The sequence below is a fragment of the Oryx dammah genome, unplaced genomic scaffold (assembly GCF_014754425.2).
Source record: "Oryx dammah isolate SB20612 unplaced genomic scaffold, SCBI_Odam_1.1 HiC_scaffold_21, whole genome shotgun sequence".
Classification (NCBI taxonomy): Eukaryota; Metazoa; Chordata; class Mammalia; order Artiodactyla; family Bovidae; genus Oryx; species Oryx dammah.
In genome coordinates, this window is record NW_024070205.1 from 58621633 (window position 1) to 58637572 (window position 15940).

Genomic DNA, 15940 nt, shown 5'->3' on the forward strand with positions numbered 1-15940 from the left:
TCAAGCACATAACTGGCAAGGAGGTGGGTGGGACGGAGGACCGGAGAAGGGGAAGGAGCGAGCCGGGGACCCCAGAGGGCAGGGCTATCCCTGGAGTGGCTGCGGTTCTGGAAGCCTCGGGCAGCGCTAAGCCCCGGGGAATGGAAGCGAGGAGCGGTACTTACTTTCCGAGGGTAAGAAGGACGGCATGTCTATTTTGTAAACCTCCTTGGCGTAGTATTCCTCGTCGCTCCGCTCGCGCTCGCAGGCGGCCGCCCTCCGGCTCGCCTTCTCCTGGAGCAAGTCCCTGGTGCTGTTGTAGATGGAGATCACCTCCGGGGGGACCTCCTCGGGTTCGGGGTAGTCTTCTGGGGGGCTGGTGAGCTTCAGCTTGCTCAGGATCTGCCCGCGGATCGCCTCGATCCTCTTGCGCATGAACTGGTCCATGTCGAGCGTGCTGCAGGTAGACAGGCTGAGCGCGACCGTGACCAGATGCAGGAGCAGAAACGCGCTCAACACACAGTAGTGCATTTTTTTAAAGGTGGAAAAAAAATTTTTTTCTTTTAAGCAAAAAGAAAGAAAGAAAAAAAAAAAAAAACCCTAGCACTCTCAAAGTACAGATCAGGTAGGTTTTTTTTTTTAATGCGAAACTTTTGCAAACAATCGAGAGTCAATGTCCGAGAGAAAAAGGTATCTTGCTTGAATTCCTTTCAAAAGAAAAGGCAACGTCGTTCCCCAAGTGGAAATATTAATACACGACGGGCAGGGGGAACCTGCGCTTGAGGGAGTCGGCAAAAGTTTTCTTGGAGCGACGAGATGGAGGGGAGGGGGGGCGGAAAAAAGAGACGAGTGGCTATTAGGCAGAAATAAATTTAGCAGGAGGAAACGGAGTTCAGTGTGTCAGTTTCGGGTGCGGAGTGGCGAATCTGAACTCGGCTCCTCCGGCCAAAAGGGAAGAGATGAAAAGGTCCCGGGGCTGGCAGCGGGCGCGTCGGCGGGAGGGGCGCGGGCCGCGCTGTCAGGGGGGCGGCCGAGGCCGGCCGGCTCCAATTTATATATTTCAAGAAGGAGCGGCGCGGCGCGGCCCTGCCTTCCACTGCAGCGCTGAGAGCAGGAGCGGCAGCAGCTCCGGAGCGGAGGAGCGCACACGTGTGTGAGTGTGTGTGTGAGTGCGCGTGTGAGTGTGTGTGGTGTGAGTGTGGGCGCGCGCGCGCCCGGGTGCGCGCGCTGGGGGCGAGCCCGGCCCGCGGCGGGGAGGCGGGAGAGCTTCGCTCGGCGCCCGGGACTCGGCCGGGTCCGGCGCGGGCCGCGGAGGCCGCGCAGGGAGGCGGCGAGGATCCTGCTCCCGGAGCTGCGCGCGGGGGCCGACTCCCCGGCCGGCGCGCCGACCCGCCCGCTCACTCCACGTTGCCGCCGCCGCCGCCGCTGGCGAACGCGTCCGGCCTCCAGCTCCCTCCTTCTGCTCCTCCTTCTGCTCTCGCTCCAAACGCCAACCCGGCAACAGGCGAGCGGCGGCCGCCGCCGTGGCTCTCGCCGCCCGCGGACCGCAGCGGCAGCCCGGCGACGCGCCGGCGGGGGAGTTTTATTCCTAAGGGGGTGGCGAAGGGGTTCCCTCGGACTCCCACGCCGACCCACCCTCGCCTGGTTTCTCTCCCACGTGGGCTTTTTCTCGCTTAGGGCAGCAGGCACTTGGCAGCCCGCAGAAGGTCCTCTCCTGCTTTCTCCTTTCTGCAGCCGGGCAGCCCCCTCGGTTTGCTCCCGAATGGCTCCCTAGACCGTTATCCTAGCTCTCCATCCCTCTCCCCGGGCCTCCTTCACTTGCGCTCTCTCCCTTCCCGGTGTGTCTCTTCCTTTCTGCCTCTCTCTCTCGGTCCCTCTATATCTGTCTGGCTGACCTCTCTCTCTCTCCCTGTCTCTGTCTCTCTCTCTCTCTCTTGTCGGGAGCTTCTGGAGCTCCCCTCAGAGCGAACCTTCTGCTGGCAGCAGATAACATCACGATCCTGCCTGGGAGGAGAGATTTATAAGTTCTCCCCGAACCACGTGTTTGCCTTCAACCAAGTGACTGCTAGGATTACAGTCAGGAGTCCTCTCGTTTACTTAGACCACGAGCTCTCCCTGAACCGTTGAGGGGGTGTGGAAATGAGGGTGGCTGAGGGGCAGGGAGAGAGGAGTGCAGTGTGCGCCCTGACAACAGTGATTTATGGTATTTACTTTATATAGTCATTCTGGACCCGTCTGGTGAAGGACAGGCGATCAAGCCTCCCATTTTTACTTCGTGTGGCTTGCTCACGGCTTCCCAGATGGGATCACTTGCTCTAGAAGCAAGTCTTCCCATATTGTACACACACACACACACACACACACACACCCCGCACACTTAGGCAAATGAGCATCAAACAGTTGACTCTGGGCCAGGCCAGCCCCTGAGATAGGTCATCCAGGCTCCACCCTCTTTGTTGTTGTTCAGCCACTAAGTCATGTTCCACTCTTTGCGACCCCCTGGCAGCCTGCAGCTGCCAGGCTTCCCTGTCCTTCTCTCTCTCCCGGAGTTTGCCCAAAATCATGTTCATTGAGTCGGTGACGCTGTCTAATTTCTCATCCTCTGCCACCTTATTCTCCTTTTGCCTTCAGTCTTCCCCAGCACCAGGATCTTTTAGTGGAGTCATTTTCTGAGATTCCACAGCACCTGTGCTAGCACCGCTATCCTAAAGGTTATTATGGTTTGTTGTTCACAGCCTGGTTCTGCACTTGAAACAGAACTTTATCTTGTGGACCCAGAGAATGAATTGCATTTACTTTGCTGTTTGAATGAATGGATATCCTCTTAATTTGCTGCCGAAGGCTTTCTCTTCACCTTCTTCCCCAGCTAGACCTGAGTGACCAACTTCATTTTTTTCCACAACATATATCCAGGAAGCTGGGATTTTAAGTGTTTGATGTCTGCTGTTATACACTACTCATAACTTGACATTTTCTATTTCAATCTAGTCCAAATAAGATGAATAAAAATAATGCTTGCCCCTGTTCCCTTTTTTTCTTTTACCTTTACTCAAAAAACATTTTCATCATGACTGTAGCCATACCAACTAGACAGATGATTTAAACTGCAAACTGTTGAGTTTCCCCCCAGACTCAAAGCCACTATATCATTCTGTAGTTTAGATGTTCCTTTTATTACAGAAAGGTCACAAGGAAATTTCTCTAACTTTTGTAATTTAAACTTTCCATGTGTATGGGGTCTATATCATTAGTAAGTAGAGAGTTAAATAGCTGTTAACAGAAGGAGACACATTTTACACTTAGTAATGTGCTGTGCTGTGCTGAGTCACTCAGTCGTGTCTGACTCTTTGCGACCCCATAGACTACAGCCCTCCAGGCTCCTCTGTCCATGGGATTCTCCAGGCAAGAAAACTGGAGTGGGTTGTCATGCCCTCCTCCAGGGGATCTTCCCTAACCAGGGATTGAACACAGGTCTCCTGCATTGCAGGTGGATTCTTTACTGTCTGATCCACTAGGGAAGCTGGTAGATCCTTAGATGTATATGTTCATTTAACCTTCACAAAGACACTCAAGTATTTTTATTATCATCTCTATTTTGCCGATGAAGAGACTGTGGTACAGAGAGGCTAAGTACGTTGTTATTCAAGTAAGAAGCAGAGCTGGAATTTGTGAGCAGAATCCATTTCCATGTTCTCACTCACTATGTATTTCTCAGAAGCACTGGTTCCAGAACATGTCTGATAAACAAGGATTCTGAGGTACAGTTAAGTTTAGGAGATACTGGGTACTGTTGCCTTCTCACTGGTTTATATTTCCCACGTTAAAGGCTGAGACTCTTCTGAACTCCTGTGGACATGGGATTTTTCCCTATTAAAACACATTGGAAAACTCTGACATAAAGGAATGGTTCCAACTCAGAATAATTCTGAAAATTACGTTATAAATCGACATAGGTGTGTTTCTTTCTTTAGGTCAGCTGCAAACTGAAGCAACTTGAAAAGAGTTAAGACAACCAGCTACAATTCCAATAGTCAAAGCAAATTAGAGGCCCTACCATGGGGCTAGCAGTTTCATCAAGTTGTCATCCCTTTGAGTTAAGTTTGTGAACTGCTCTAATCTAGCTAGACACAAATGAGGAAAACTGAATATCCTTACACTGGGGCCAATGACAGAACATAAAGCAGGAGTGACTGAGTGAAGATGTGGCTTTGGAAGGCTCTGGTTACCTCAGGCACCAAACTCTGCCAAGGACATAGGTTCAGCCTCCCCTCAAATTAGGGAGACTACCTCCGAGATATAAATGCAAACACACCTGAGGTTAAGTGGATTCAGATTCCAGTGTGGATAAAGCAGCAAAAGTCCATCTCCATCACTGCTAGGAAAACAAGCTAAGCCATAAATCCTTCTGACAACCCCCTTCCCAACATAAACACACACACTTTTGTCCATAATATTTAGTTTGTTGAACACATATTGCTTACTTTACAACTCCTTAGACTCCTGGCCTGTTCATAAGAGGCTACTTTTAGTACTTCCACAGCCTAAGAAGGGAGGACAGTGGAGGGGTTCGTAAGTGTAGTGTGGCTGAGTAGTGTCTTGAGTGTCGCAGGAGGGACCCCTTCTATCACTCAGGTGAGCAATCCCTTGAAGATGCAACAGGTAAGACTTCAAGAGCTGTCTCCCCAGTTTGCCATAGCCATGTAGGTATTTAACCTCCACAGACCATCTTGATTCCCTCAAGGAGGCAGGTGAGCATTGTGGTTAAAAAAAAAAAAGAAGGTAGGTTACAGATTCAACTTTTCTTGGATTCAAATATCTGTCACTTTCTGGCTTTATGATCCTGGACAAGTTACTCAGACACCTTGTGTTAGTTTCTTCATCTATGAAATGGGAATAACACACAGCTCCGAAGAATATAAGATGATTGTGAATTACACAAGATACCAAGATAGCTTCTAACACAACCTGGCACTTAATACGTGTTCATTAAATGTTAGTGACCATTTTTGTATCCTCGTTCAGCTTCAATTTGTCAGATCTTTCCCCAGTATAAATAGGATGAACCACCGAGGGAAGATGATGATAAGAATTTGCTTCATGGTAATGCTTCCATGCAGTTTCTATAAGCACATGCTCACTGTTATTTTAAATGTTATGATATTTTGCCCCTACTAGTTATAGGAAGAAAGGATAAGAAAATACACTTTCTCTATGGTGAATAGAACACTTAGTGATTACCAAAATCCAATTAAGTCCAAATTCCAGTTTCAGTTCTTATTATTTAACACCCTAAAATAGAATTCTTTGTTTTCCAGATCAGAGCAGTAGAGGGTACAGCTGTTTCAACCGCTAGCCCTTCTCTGCTCATTAATGGGTCTATTCATTTAACTTATGTGCAGTTCCTACAAGACCCTAAACAAATGCTTGATGTCAAAACAATTACTCACCCCTACAGAGAAGTTTTACCCCTAAGGATCACAGACAAGTTTATAACCTAGTAGGTCCTTCCTAAGTCTGGCAGAAGAATAACTTCATTTGTAACAATTCTGAAAGCTTCCCCAATGGTTTCAAGCCTTAAAAATCAGGAGGTACAGAAAAGAAATATATGGAGCTAATGTAATTGATTATATTTTACTCTCAATAGTTATACTTGATAAATGAAAAATAACTTTAATGTGAAGACATACCAAAAGCCTTTTTAAGTTCTAACTTATATCTTTGGTTTTGTCTTGTTTACTTGCTAAGTTGTGTCCGACTGCAGAAACTGACTCTACAGACCCCAAGTACTGTAGCCTCCCAGGCTTCCTCTGTCCAGGGGATTTCCCAGGCAAGGATATTGGAATGGGTTGCCATTATCTTTGGTAACACGATTCAAAAACAATTTTTTGGTCCATACCATGTTTTGTCTCATGTTCTGTATACATGTCTATGCAAGTTTCTGCTCTCAAAATAATGAAATGATATAGTTTTTTTTTTCCCCCGAAGAAAAATCATCCAATTATCATTTCCATTCTGTATCTACAGATTTATCTTAAGAAAGAAGTGACATAGGATGAAGGAGGAACACTGGTAGGGAGGAGAAGAGCCGAAAGAGAAGATCAGAGGTGGTAAAAGATAAAGGGGTGAACTCAGGAGACAGGGACAAGGGAAAGCAGAGCATATCAGTAGGTTGTGAGGTTTCAAAGAGATAAACTCCTCACACTTTGATGATGCACTGTGGGAACACTGGTCTTAACACCTTGGAACTGTGATTAGTTGATGGATTACTGCTGGTGGCTTTGGGGCCCTTCCATCTCTACATTTTCTTCAGTTTCATGAGATTTCCAACAAGGGGGGCAAACCTCCAGAGGCCTGTAACCTGTCAATGCCAGGGCTTACAGAAATCAGCCAGAGACTCTGATTACTCTGGTTCTGACCCCGGGTGCAATTCAGCCACTAAAATAGCACTTGGTGACTGATATCAATGAATAGCATTGAGTGATAGATACAAATACGTGAATGTGATGAGGACAGTGGTCATATAGTAAAATATGGATATGTGCTTGATGAAACACTAATGCTGATCGAAAGAAGCCAGCAGCAGAGTTTCCCTTAGTTTTTAGGGCAGGGGCTGACACTTGCCTTTACAGAATCTCCGCTCCTACTTCACTGACTGTACTAGGTCAGCAGTCCCCAGACTCGTCACAAAGCAAGAGACTGGAATTAGGCTGCTGGGGGAAAAGGGTGACAGAGCAGTATGAACAAAGTAAAAATGTAAAAATGAGGAAGGAAAAGAAAAGGCAAAGGATAAGAGAAAAACAGAATGATATTCTCACAATTAAAATGAGTAGACAACATAAAGTGGAATTTTTATCATTTAACATATATAGTCTTTAAACAAATGTGTCATCCTTTCAGTGGGCTTCATAGATTATGGAAAATTTTGAATGTGTAAATTTCCATGAGCAAAGGTACCAACCATATTTCAAAAGCCTTACCTTTCGGCTGCTTCAATTATCCTGCAATTAAAACAATGAAAATAAAACAAGAACCAACAGGCAATAGCAATTGCACATAAACAGAAAACCTGGATGTAGTTTTCTTAAACATGAGAAGGAAGAACTGGTAAAGGACTATCAAACCAGTCCTTTAAAAAGCAGTGTAAATATATTTTAATAAATATTGTAAAAAGCAAAGCCACATGGTAGTAATGATTTGTAAAAATGGAGACTAAGGGCCACAAACTTTTCCTGATGTTTGTTTCAAGTCTCAGAAAAGAAGGTTAGTCCTTACATTGAGGGCAACAGTATAATTCATCACACAAACCCCAAAACCTTCAAGAGTGAAGAGGATGCTTTTCATCAACACATTGGACAACAGGAGGAAACTAAGACTGTCCCAGGCTGTCACCCTAAAATGAAGCTACCTTCAAATCTGAACCTGCAACAATGCATCAGTTAAATGTTCACCTTTTCTTGAGGGTGATATATTAGTATTATGCATATTTTCAAGCCTTCTTTTTTCTTTGCTTATGCTACCGATTCTAGTAATCACTATGAGAGCTGTAATTTGAAAATGCTGAACTGTATGACTGTAGCATTTATATAAACATGCATCACCCCCAAGATGAAGCCCCTGAAAGGTACCTGGTCAAGATTCTTCTGAGCTCAATGAAAGCCCATCTGCCACATGGACAGGAAGAAGAGGATGAAGATGAAAATGACTGGGGATTAGCAAGTGTTTCTTGTATTCTGGGTACAGCCAAACTCATTTTTAAATTTTGGAAAGTGAACAACAGAGAAAGAATCTGCAAGGTAAAAATAAAAGTGTCCTCTTCCCATTTTAGTGTACAGAAAAAAAGAACAGAATGTTTGTGTCATTTGCCGCTTCCAGGTCATGTCATACTGACTTTTTACATGTTGATCCTTCCAGTTTAGTAAACAGTAAAGGCTGCAACAAAACCAGGGACACCTGGGAACTGCACCTACATTTCTGGTTTCTTTTTGGATTGTTCCAGCTATATCTATGTGTCTTTCCAAGAACAAAGGCAGATCTTTACAGTTCTTATCAAATGGCAAGCTGTTTATCAAAGACCAAAGAAATAAATCCAGAAAAGAGTGCATGCTAGGAGGCAGAGAGACTTCAGCAATACATAAAAATGATTTTAGTTACCTAGTTATTAGAGATAACAAGTTTTTGTTTTTTAACAAGTCTTTATTAATTAAGTTACTTACAGTCACTAAACTACATATTGTTATAAGGTCAATCTGGTTATGTGATCAGTTATAACAATTAAATGGAATCAAGACTCCTGTTGTTGGGGGAAAAAACGAAAAAAAATCAGTTAATTCAATGAGAGCCTAACTCATGCCACCTAGAGGAGAAAAGCAGTATGTCTCACAACTTTCTATTTGTGGAGAAAACTGACATGCTCAACTTCCCTGGATATTTTCATCACAGCCTATTAAACAATCATACAACGTCATTGGGCTATAATTTAAAAAGAAAACTGCAATTAAGCTTCACCTCAAGAATATTTTCCATTGACTTCTTTTCTAGAGGAAAAATTATAAAGTTTTAGTTACCTGTTATCTCCTAGCCAATAATATTCTAAACTAAAATCTACTCTGAAATCACAGTTTGAATATCTAAATTCTTAATAGCAAAAATGTCAGCTCTTACACTTTCATAAGCCATCTAATGTTATGAAGTATAACAACCAGAGTTATGGGCAATATATCATATTTTAGTATAAAAGGAGCTGCAGACCAGGGAACTAATCCACTCCAATAGTTAAGGTGGTTTCATTTCTGCAGCATCCAGGTAATCAGATAGTAAAGTTTTAGTTGTCAGACATACTCAAACAAGATCTATAATAAATTCTCCAATAGTATGTTGCATAATAAACTGACAGTAGCAACCAAAATAAAGCCTATCTTTAAATTGCTTAACGCCCAGGAAAATGCCTTTTGATATGTGCTGTCCACCCTTACCTTCCACTAGCCATAGGTTCATGTCATGAGTATATGAGACTAAAAAATGTAATATGCGTTTTTCCTCCGGAACAAAGTACAAATTTCTAGAATCTCATTTTCTCTAAGTCATTAATATCATCTAAAATGTGAGTAAATCATTGTTGTGTTTAATGGCGTCTATGACTGAAACTTGGATCGGATTGTATTAATTGCCCCTGTATCTTGGGGCAAGTTATTCAAGCTACTGCCTGTTTCCTTAACTGTATGTTGGGGATAACAACAGCACGTCCTTCACAAGGTTATAGGAAGACAGACCAGATGAGTTAAGGGTATTAGAAAATGTTAGATAGTATCTAGAACATGATAATTACTGAGTAAAGATTTGCTATGATCACTTTTTCTGATCCAACTTATATTTGAAGAGTTGACACAGTCATCAATTGCACCTCTCCAGTGGGAAAGAATCCGCCTGCCAAGCAGGAGACGTGGGTTTGATCCCTGGATCGGGAAGATCCTCTGGAGGAGGAAATGGCAACCCGCTCAGTATTCTTGCCTGGGAAATCCCATGGACAGAGGAGCCTGGAGCAGTATAGTCCATGGGGAGGCAAAGAGTCAGACACGACATAGCAACGAAAACAACTGTCAACCCTTAGAATGTTGTATGAAGACAGTATTTAGAGTTTGGGCTCTGGAACAGCTGAAGTGGGCAGTAAATATGTCTTTGGCTCTCATTTAAATGTCAGAATCTTGGTACTCAGTGTGAGACTTGTCTTTTCAGACCATCAAGTTATTTTCTTAAAAAGAGAATGCACTATGTTCTTATATTCATCTAATGAATTTCTGGCATTTGAAAAATGTACTTAAGCTAGCCATAATGCTTGTAATCTTACAGTTTTGGTCTACATTCATTCTTGACATGTGATTTCACCAGTCTTCACAGCCTTCGTGTTAAACGGTAGCACACATGTGGAAGTTACCATAGTATGTGTCCTCCTTTCACTGAACTTGTCTATAATTTGTTGCTGTTAAAAATAATGCTATTATATTGTTCACACAGCATTTTCTATAATTGAGATTTTTTTCCTGTGGAGGGTTTTTAGAAGTAGAATTACTGGGTGTTCACAAGTACCTACCATCTGCAAGGCTTGAAACTTTTATGGGGGGAACTCATTATCGAGAAGAGGAATACTTAACGATTACATAGATCAGAAATGAATATCATATCTACATGTACAGCACCTAGTTCTCCAGCTACACACTACTGTTTCTTCAGACTCTCCCTACTAGGGCAGGTCCTGTGCTAGACAGCCGCTGTGCATGCATCACTCCAGTCCCTCCAGTGTACACAAATGGGTCCCTACGCCCGAGCCACGTGTGTGCTATGCTTATTCGCTCACTTGTGTCTGACTCTTTGTGACCCCATGGACTGTGGCCCACCCAGATCCTCTGTCCATGGTGATTTTCCAGGCAAGAATACTAGAGTGGGTTGCCATGCCCTCCTCCAGGGGATCTTCCCAATCCAGGGACTGAACCCAGGTCTCCAGCATCGTAGGTGGATTCTTTACCGTCTGAGCCATCAGGGAAGCCTAAGCTACAAACTAGCCTCAAAAACTTTTTGACATTTTTGCAAGGGCACATGGCTTAATAAGAGTACAAACTGAACTCTGAACTTAGTTTTGATTCCAAAATTTTGCGTTTTGTCATTTTTAACAATGAATACTAGTATTTCTAAAAATATTCCATGTAAATATAGCTTCATTCATCATTAAAATGCATACTTGGGAGTCTTCATGAAGGCCAAAATATGGCAGTTTTGTCACGCAATAGATATTCCTATCATTTCTACCATTTGTAAAGAAGGATAATGTCACCTTGAACCTTCTGGACTCAAGCTTATTTACAATACACTTAAGAGAGCCCAGTGTTATTATACAAAGACAAATATTATGCAGAAACAGCCCTGATGTTATGCTTGGTACTACTCACTATTTCAGGGTAACTGCTGTGTCTGGCTGCCTGGCTGATGTTTTGAGAGCTGATGTCAACCCATTGTTTATGTCCATCCCAGGGGAGGGCATCCATTTTTACCTAAGACTGAAGACTGGTTCTGTGAGTGTGCAGAAGCAACTGTCTAGTAGCTCCGGGGTGAATCAACAGCTGCAAGGCCACCCACGCAAAGGACACAGCTCTCAGCTGTCTCTCCATTCATAGCCCCAGTTGGTCTTGACCCCATACAAATTTGGTGTTCCTGCTTTGATGTTTATGAACCGACTGCATTAAAGATGCAGGATAATGATTCAGGGGTTAGAGAAACTGTTATTTATACAAATGTGGTTAACACCTCATCATTTTAAACTGGCTGTGCTAATAATGCTCATGGAGCACTTTGTTTTCTGTTGGTTTTGGGGGTTTTTTTTTTTTGCCCCAATCTGCAAGCTACATTTGCTCGGGCAGGATGTCGAGTGTGCGCTGGGACAGATCAGAGCCGCCAGACACCGCGGGAGCCCTGCCACAGAAGGCACTTCCTCTGGAGACCCCCAAAATAAGGAGGTTCCTGTCCAAGGTCCCCAGCACTGGAATTCACTGGCTTACTTGGTACCTGCTACCCACTGCTCCTGCCGTTCTCAGTATGCCCTTTTTTGTGTATCACACACCTAACACCTATTCTTTGAGCATACAGCCCTGAGACTTAAAAGTTCAGTGTGTTCATTCTGAAAACCACAGGTGATAATACTAAAAACTCAAATACTATTTGTTATGCACAGTGGCCTAACATGTAAGGATTATAGTTACAACTCAGGAAGTAATTACAAAGCAACTTAACACATCTCTTTAAAAAGTCAATAAAATCACACCAGTATTTGTATGTACATAGATTGTATCTATCAAAGTTTATGGGAGAATTCAAGGTAGACTGATGATTCCAAAATTGGCTGATGTTTTATGAGACTAAATATATGCTCTGTAACTTTAATCTCTTCACAGATAGACATACTACCACTAGCCACGTGCAGCTTTTGAATAAAGAGATGCTCAGCAGCCAGTTGGATTCCCATATTGGGCAATGGAGATATACTGCCATCATCACAGAAAGTTCTACTGGGCAGTCCTGATGTAGGGACTAAAATTGGAAGAAATTAAACCCACTTCTCTAGCATATACTCTTGTTCCACTACTCAATGAAAACCAAACAGCATTAACAGAAATACACACTCCTGCTATGGTGGGGTGGGGGAGTGAGTGAGGTGAGCAATGTTGAGCCAGATATTAACAAAACATACTCTGTAACTGTCTCTGAGTACAACTTATCTGAGTACAGAAGGTTCTTCACACACCTCCATAAGAAGCCCGAAGTCGTAACTCCCTGGAAGGATGCTCACTAGGCCAGATGGAAGAATAGTGTGTGGCTCTCAGCTAGAAAACATCCTTTAGAGGACCTAAAATTGTTTAAGAATTGCTGGAAGATATCTTTTCAATCTAGAGTTGTGATTAGATTCATTACAACTCTTAGGACTTGCCACCAGTCATTATTCTAAACATCTTGTCACCTATCTCTGACATGGTTTTACTTGCCAATGTGTTCAAGGATTCTCCATGACTGTTATTTTTGAAGCATCACTTTTTATAGACGATGGGTGTGTCGGCTGTCATGTCTAACTCTTTGTGACCCCCATGGACTGCAGCCCACCAGGCTCCTCTCATCCATAGAATTCTTCAGCTAAGAATACTGGAGTTGCCGTTTCCGCCACCAGGGGACCTTACCAACCTAGGGAATCGAACCCACATTTCTTGCGTCTCCTGCATCAGCACGTGGATTCTTCACCAGGAGCACCACCTGGGAAGCCCCTCCTGATAGACATTTTTAGTCAAGTTTCAGAAAAGCTCACCCAAAGGAAAAATTCACTAGGGGGCCTAACTTTACTGAAGTAGTAAGATTCATCTATCCAGCTGGCCCAAAATCATAGATTCCTTTCTGTAGGCAAGGATGCGTCCTCTCTCCTATTTCCAAAATTTGCTCTAACTGCCAATTCACCTCAAACAGTCTTCATACTGTTTCTGCAGAGCTTAACAGACTCTCTACCTATCACTGATACACAGAGTGGAGATAAACACTAGTCCCATTGATCTTAACAGATGAATTTAAGGAAAGAGCAGTTATGAACTCTGCTTCCCTCAACTGAAAATTGTTTCCAAGTAAAAATGAACTTAATATCAATAGTGTACTGACAAATTAATATATTTACAGACCTAATCTATTTAGTACAGACAAGCTTCGTTATTCCAGGACACTCTGTTTCTGTACAGTTATTGTACAATTCTATTGTAATAGATTTTTAATGTGCAATTTAATCTGAATCTTTAATCTGTGCAACATCCACTATAATCTTTAAAAGGTTATTTTTTTAACAAGTATTTTTTAAGTCATAGTAGGAAACTGATTTATTTCAAGTTATCACTGTTAATCCAAACTGCCGCAAGATTCAAGTCACACGGTGGGCACTTACTGCAGGAAGTTAACTTTAGAAAGAGGAGGTTCGATTTTTTTTTACAGGAGTAAAATTATTCCTTATTTTGCATTAACAATATCATCACTCAAATAATTCTAGCAGTTCTTGGAACAAGTGCTCAATTAATACCAGATAAATGTTTCACTTAACTTTCTAATTCTATTGAAATTTAAATATTAGGAAATTTAAGTTAAGAAGAACAAGGGCAGCTAAAGTTAGTTCATGTCTATGTAAAAATATACCATTTGCTATTGTACATTGCTATGGACTGGAATTTTGTATCCTCCCCCGCAACGCGTTCTCCAATTCCTATGTTGAAGCTCTATTCCTGATATGATAATATCGGAGGTGGAGTCCTTTAGAAGGAAACTGGGTCATGAGGGAGGTGCCCTTGTAAGAGACACTGAGAAAGACAATCTCTCTCCCTCAAGTAAAGACACAGCAAGAGGTCAGCTGTTGACACACCAGGAGGACGGTGCTCATCAGACATCAGATCTGCCAGCTCCTTGATCCTGGACTTTTCAACCTCCAGAACCACGAGAAATAACTGTTTGTTGTTTCTGCCACCCAGTCCATGGTATCTGGTATAGCAGCCTGGACTAAGACACACACTCCATCCCCCCCAACACACAGACACACACACAGACACACACACACTTCCTTAAGAAATTACAAATGTCAAAAAATACACACACACACACACACACACACTTCCTTAAGAAATTACAAATGTCAAAAAATACTTACTGATTTCTTCAAATGTTTGTTTTAAAAGTGAGATTCATGTGGCACAAATGTAATAATAATAATATACTAAGCATACTAATGGTCCTCTGTGGGCATTTGAAAAGACTGAAAAAATAAAACTCCCATCCCATTTCACTTATGACTCCTTCAACACATATATTCATAAAAATCTGTAACAAAAATAAGTATATAGAGAGATAGAGAGAGGAAAATATATAGAGAGAGAGGAACAAAATTATCCAGAAGACGCCAAAGTGTCAACTTATTTGAGCTCCTCTTATCTCTTGGACTTCTCTGCTGTTGTATGTTTGACAGGGACATCTTTGGGTGTCTATAAACTGTAATTAGATGGCCTCATGGTTCAGTACTTCATGGCCCTCAAGACCAGCATGGGTGGCTATAGATTAGGTAAGTTAGTAGCCACTGAATATTAAGTATGTTCATATGTGCCAAAACACAGTGACTGAAAAGTCCTAAGAGGCTTTCCACAATTTAAACATTCCCTTCACCCATGTATTATAAAAGAAGGATTGGACTTTCCCTTCAATCAATCTTCTACAACTCCCTACAGTCATTTCAGGTTCTAAGTCCTGAAAGTGAGCCTCCAAGCTAGTCCATCCAAAGTGTTTCACAGATACGTTTTTTAATGAGTAGAATAATACCTGATCTAGTAGAAGTCTAAGTAACTTTAAAAATGCAGTATTTTAAAGTACTAAACTACTGTAATGATTCTAAGTTACTGTCAGTCTATAACTTCGTGAGATTGCAAAGCCTAGAAACAAAAAAGTAAGTAATTCTAAACTATGCTAATACTGAGAATATTCTCCCTAGCTATCTGAACATCCAGATAAGGGAATATGATAATACCTAGTAATTGGTTTCTTGGTTACTATTTTCCATTGTTCTTTCTAAACAAAAATAAAATCTATTTATTACTATTACCCTAAACAGTTAACCAAAACATATACCCAAATACTGTTATATTTTAGATGTCAGAAGAATTTAAATGTTGTAGGGTAAAATATTTAGGGTAGAGATGAGAGATTACTTAAAACATTCACCTAAAGATACACACTTAGTTTCTAAAATAATATGCTAATCCTTAGATTCATGTATGGTGGTATTTTGCTCAATTATTTGATAGTCAATATGCAGAAATACTAATATACAAAAAACATTCCATCTTTATGATAAAAATTATTTCATATAATTTAAATATGCTTTACAGCCTTTTAGCATAAGTGATACATTTTTTTTCCTTACAACAGCACTTCAATTTTATTTTGGAATAAAATAACTTCTGAGAGAAGAAAATCTACAAATATCCTCTTACCATCAGTTTAAAGTTAAACCAAGGACTATACAAAAACAACTATTTTTTTTAACTAAATGAGAAGTTATTTACCCATTTCTATCACCTGATGTTAGCACAGAAGAATTTCTGCAAAGCTTTAATATGATTCAGAAACAGATTAATAGCAAAAAAAAATTTTTTTTTATCTTTGATTCTGAGAAAGTAAGCTTTTAGGTGCTGCAAATTTCTCAAAATGATCTACATATTAGGCTGCACTGAAACACTTATGTGTGTTAAGTTATACTGAGATATTTAGGTGCTCATGTTACTACTGAGGAATAACTGTTCACATTTATTTATATTACATTGACAAAATAGCAGTCCTATAATTCAAGAAGACACCAAACTTCAAAAATTTGGATAAATATAAAAATGCATTTTGAGCTCTGCTGGTTTAA

General features: G+C 41.7%; 1 protein-coding gene across 2 annotated transcripts in view; it reads right to left on the reverse strand.

The window, feature by feature from the left end:
• TGFB2 (transforming growth factor beta 2) overlaps positions 1 to 1171 on the reverse strand; it is a 94844-nt gene extending 93673 nt beyond the window's left edge. For both annotated transcript variants that reach the window (XM_040263265.1, XM_040263264.1), the window contains exon 1: positions 165 to 1171. In XM_040263265.1, coding sequence (XP_040119199.1) covers positions 165 to 510 — 346 coding nt within the window. In that variant the 5' untranslated portion in view covers positions 511 to 1171. The remainder of the gene's footprint in view (positions 1 to 164) is intronic.
• Positions 1172 to 15940: the final 14769 nt, after the last annotated feature.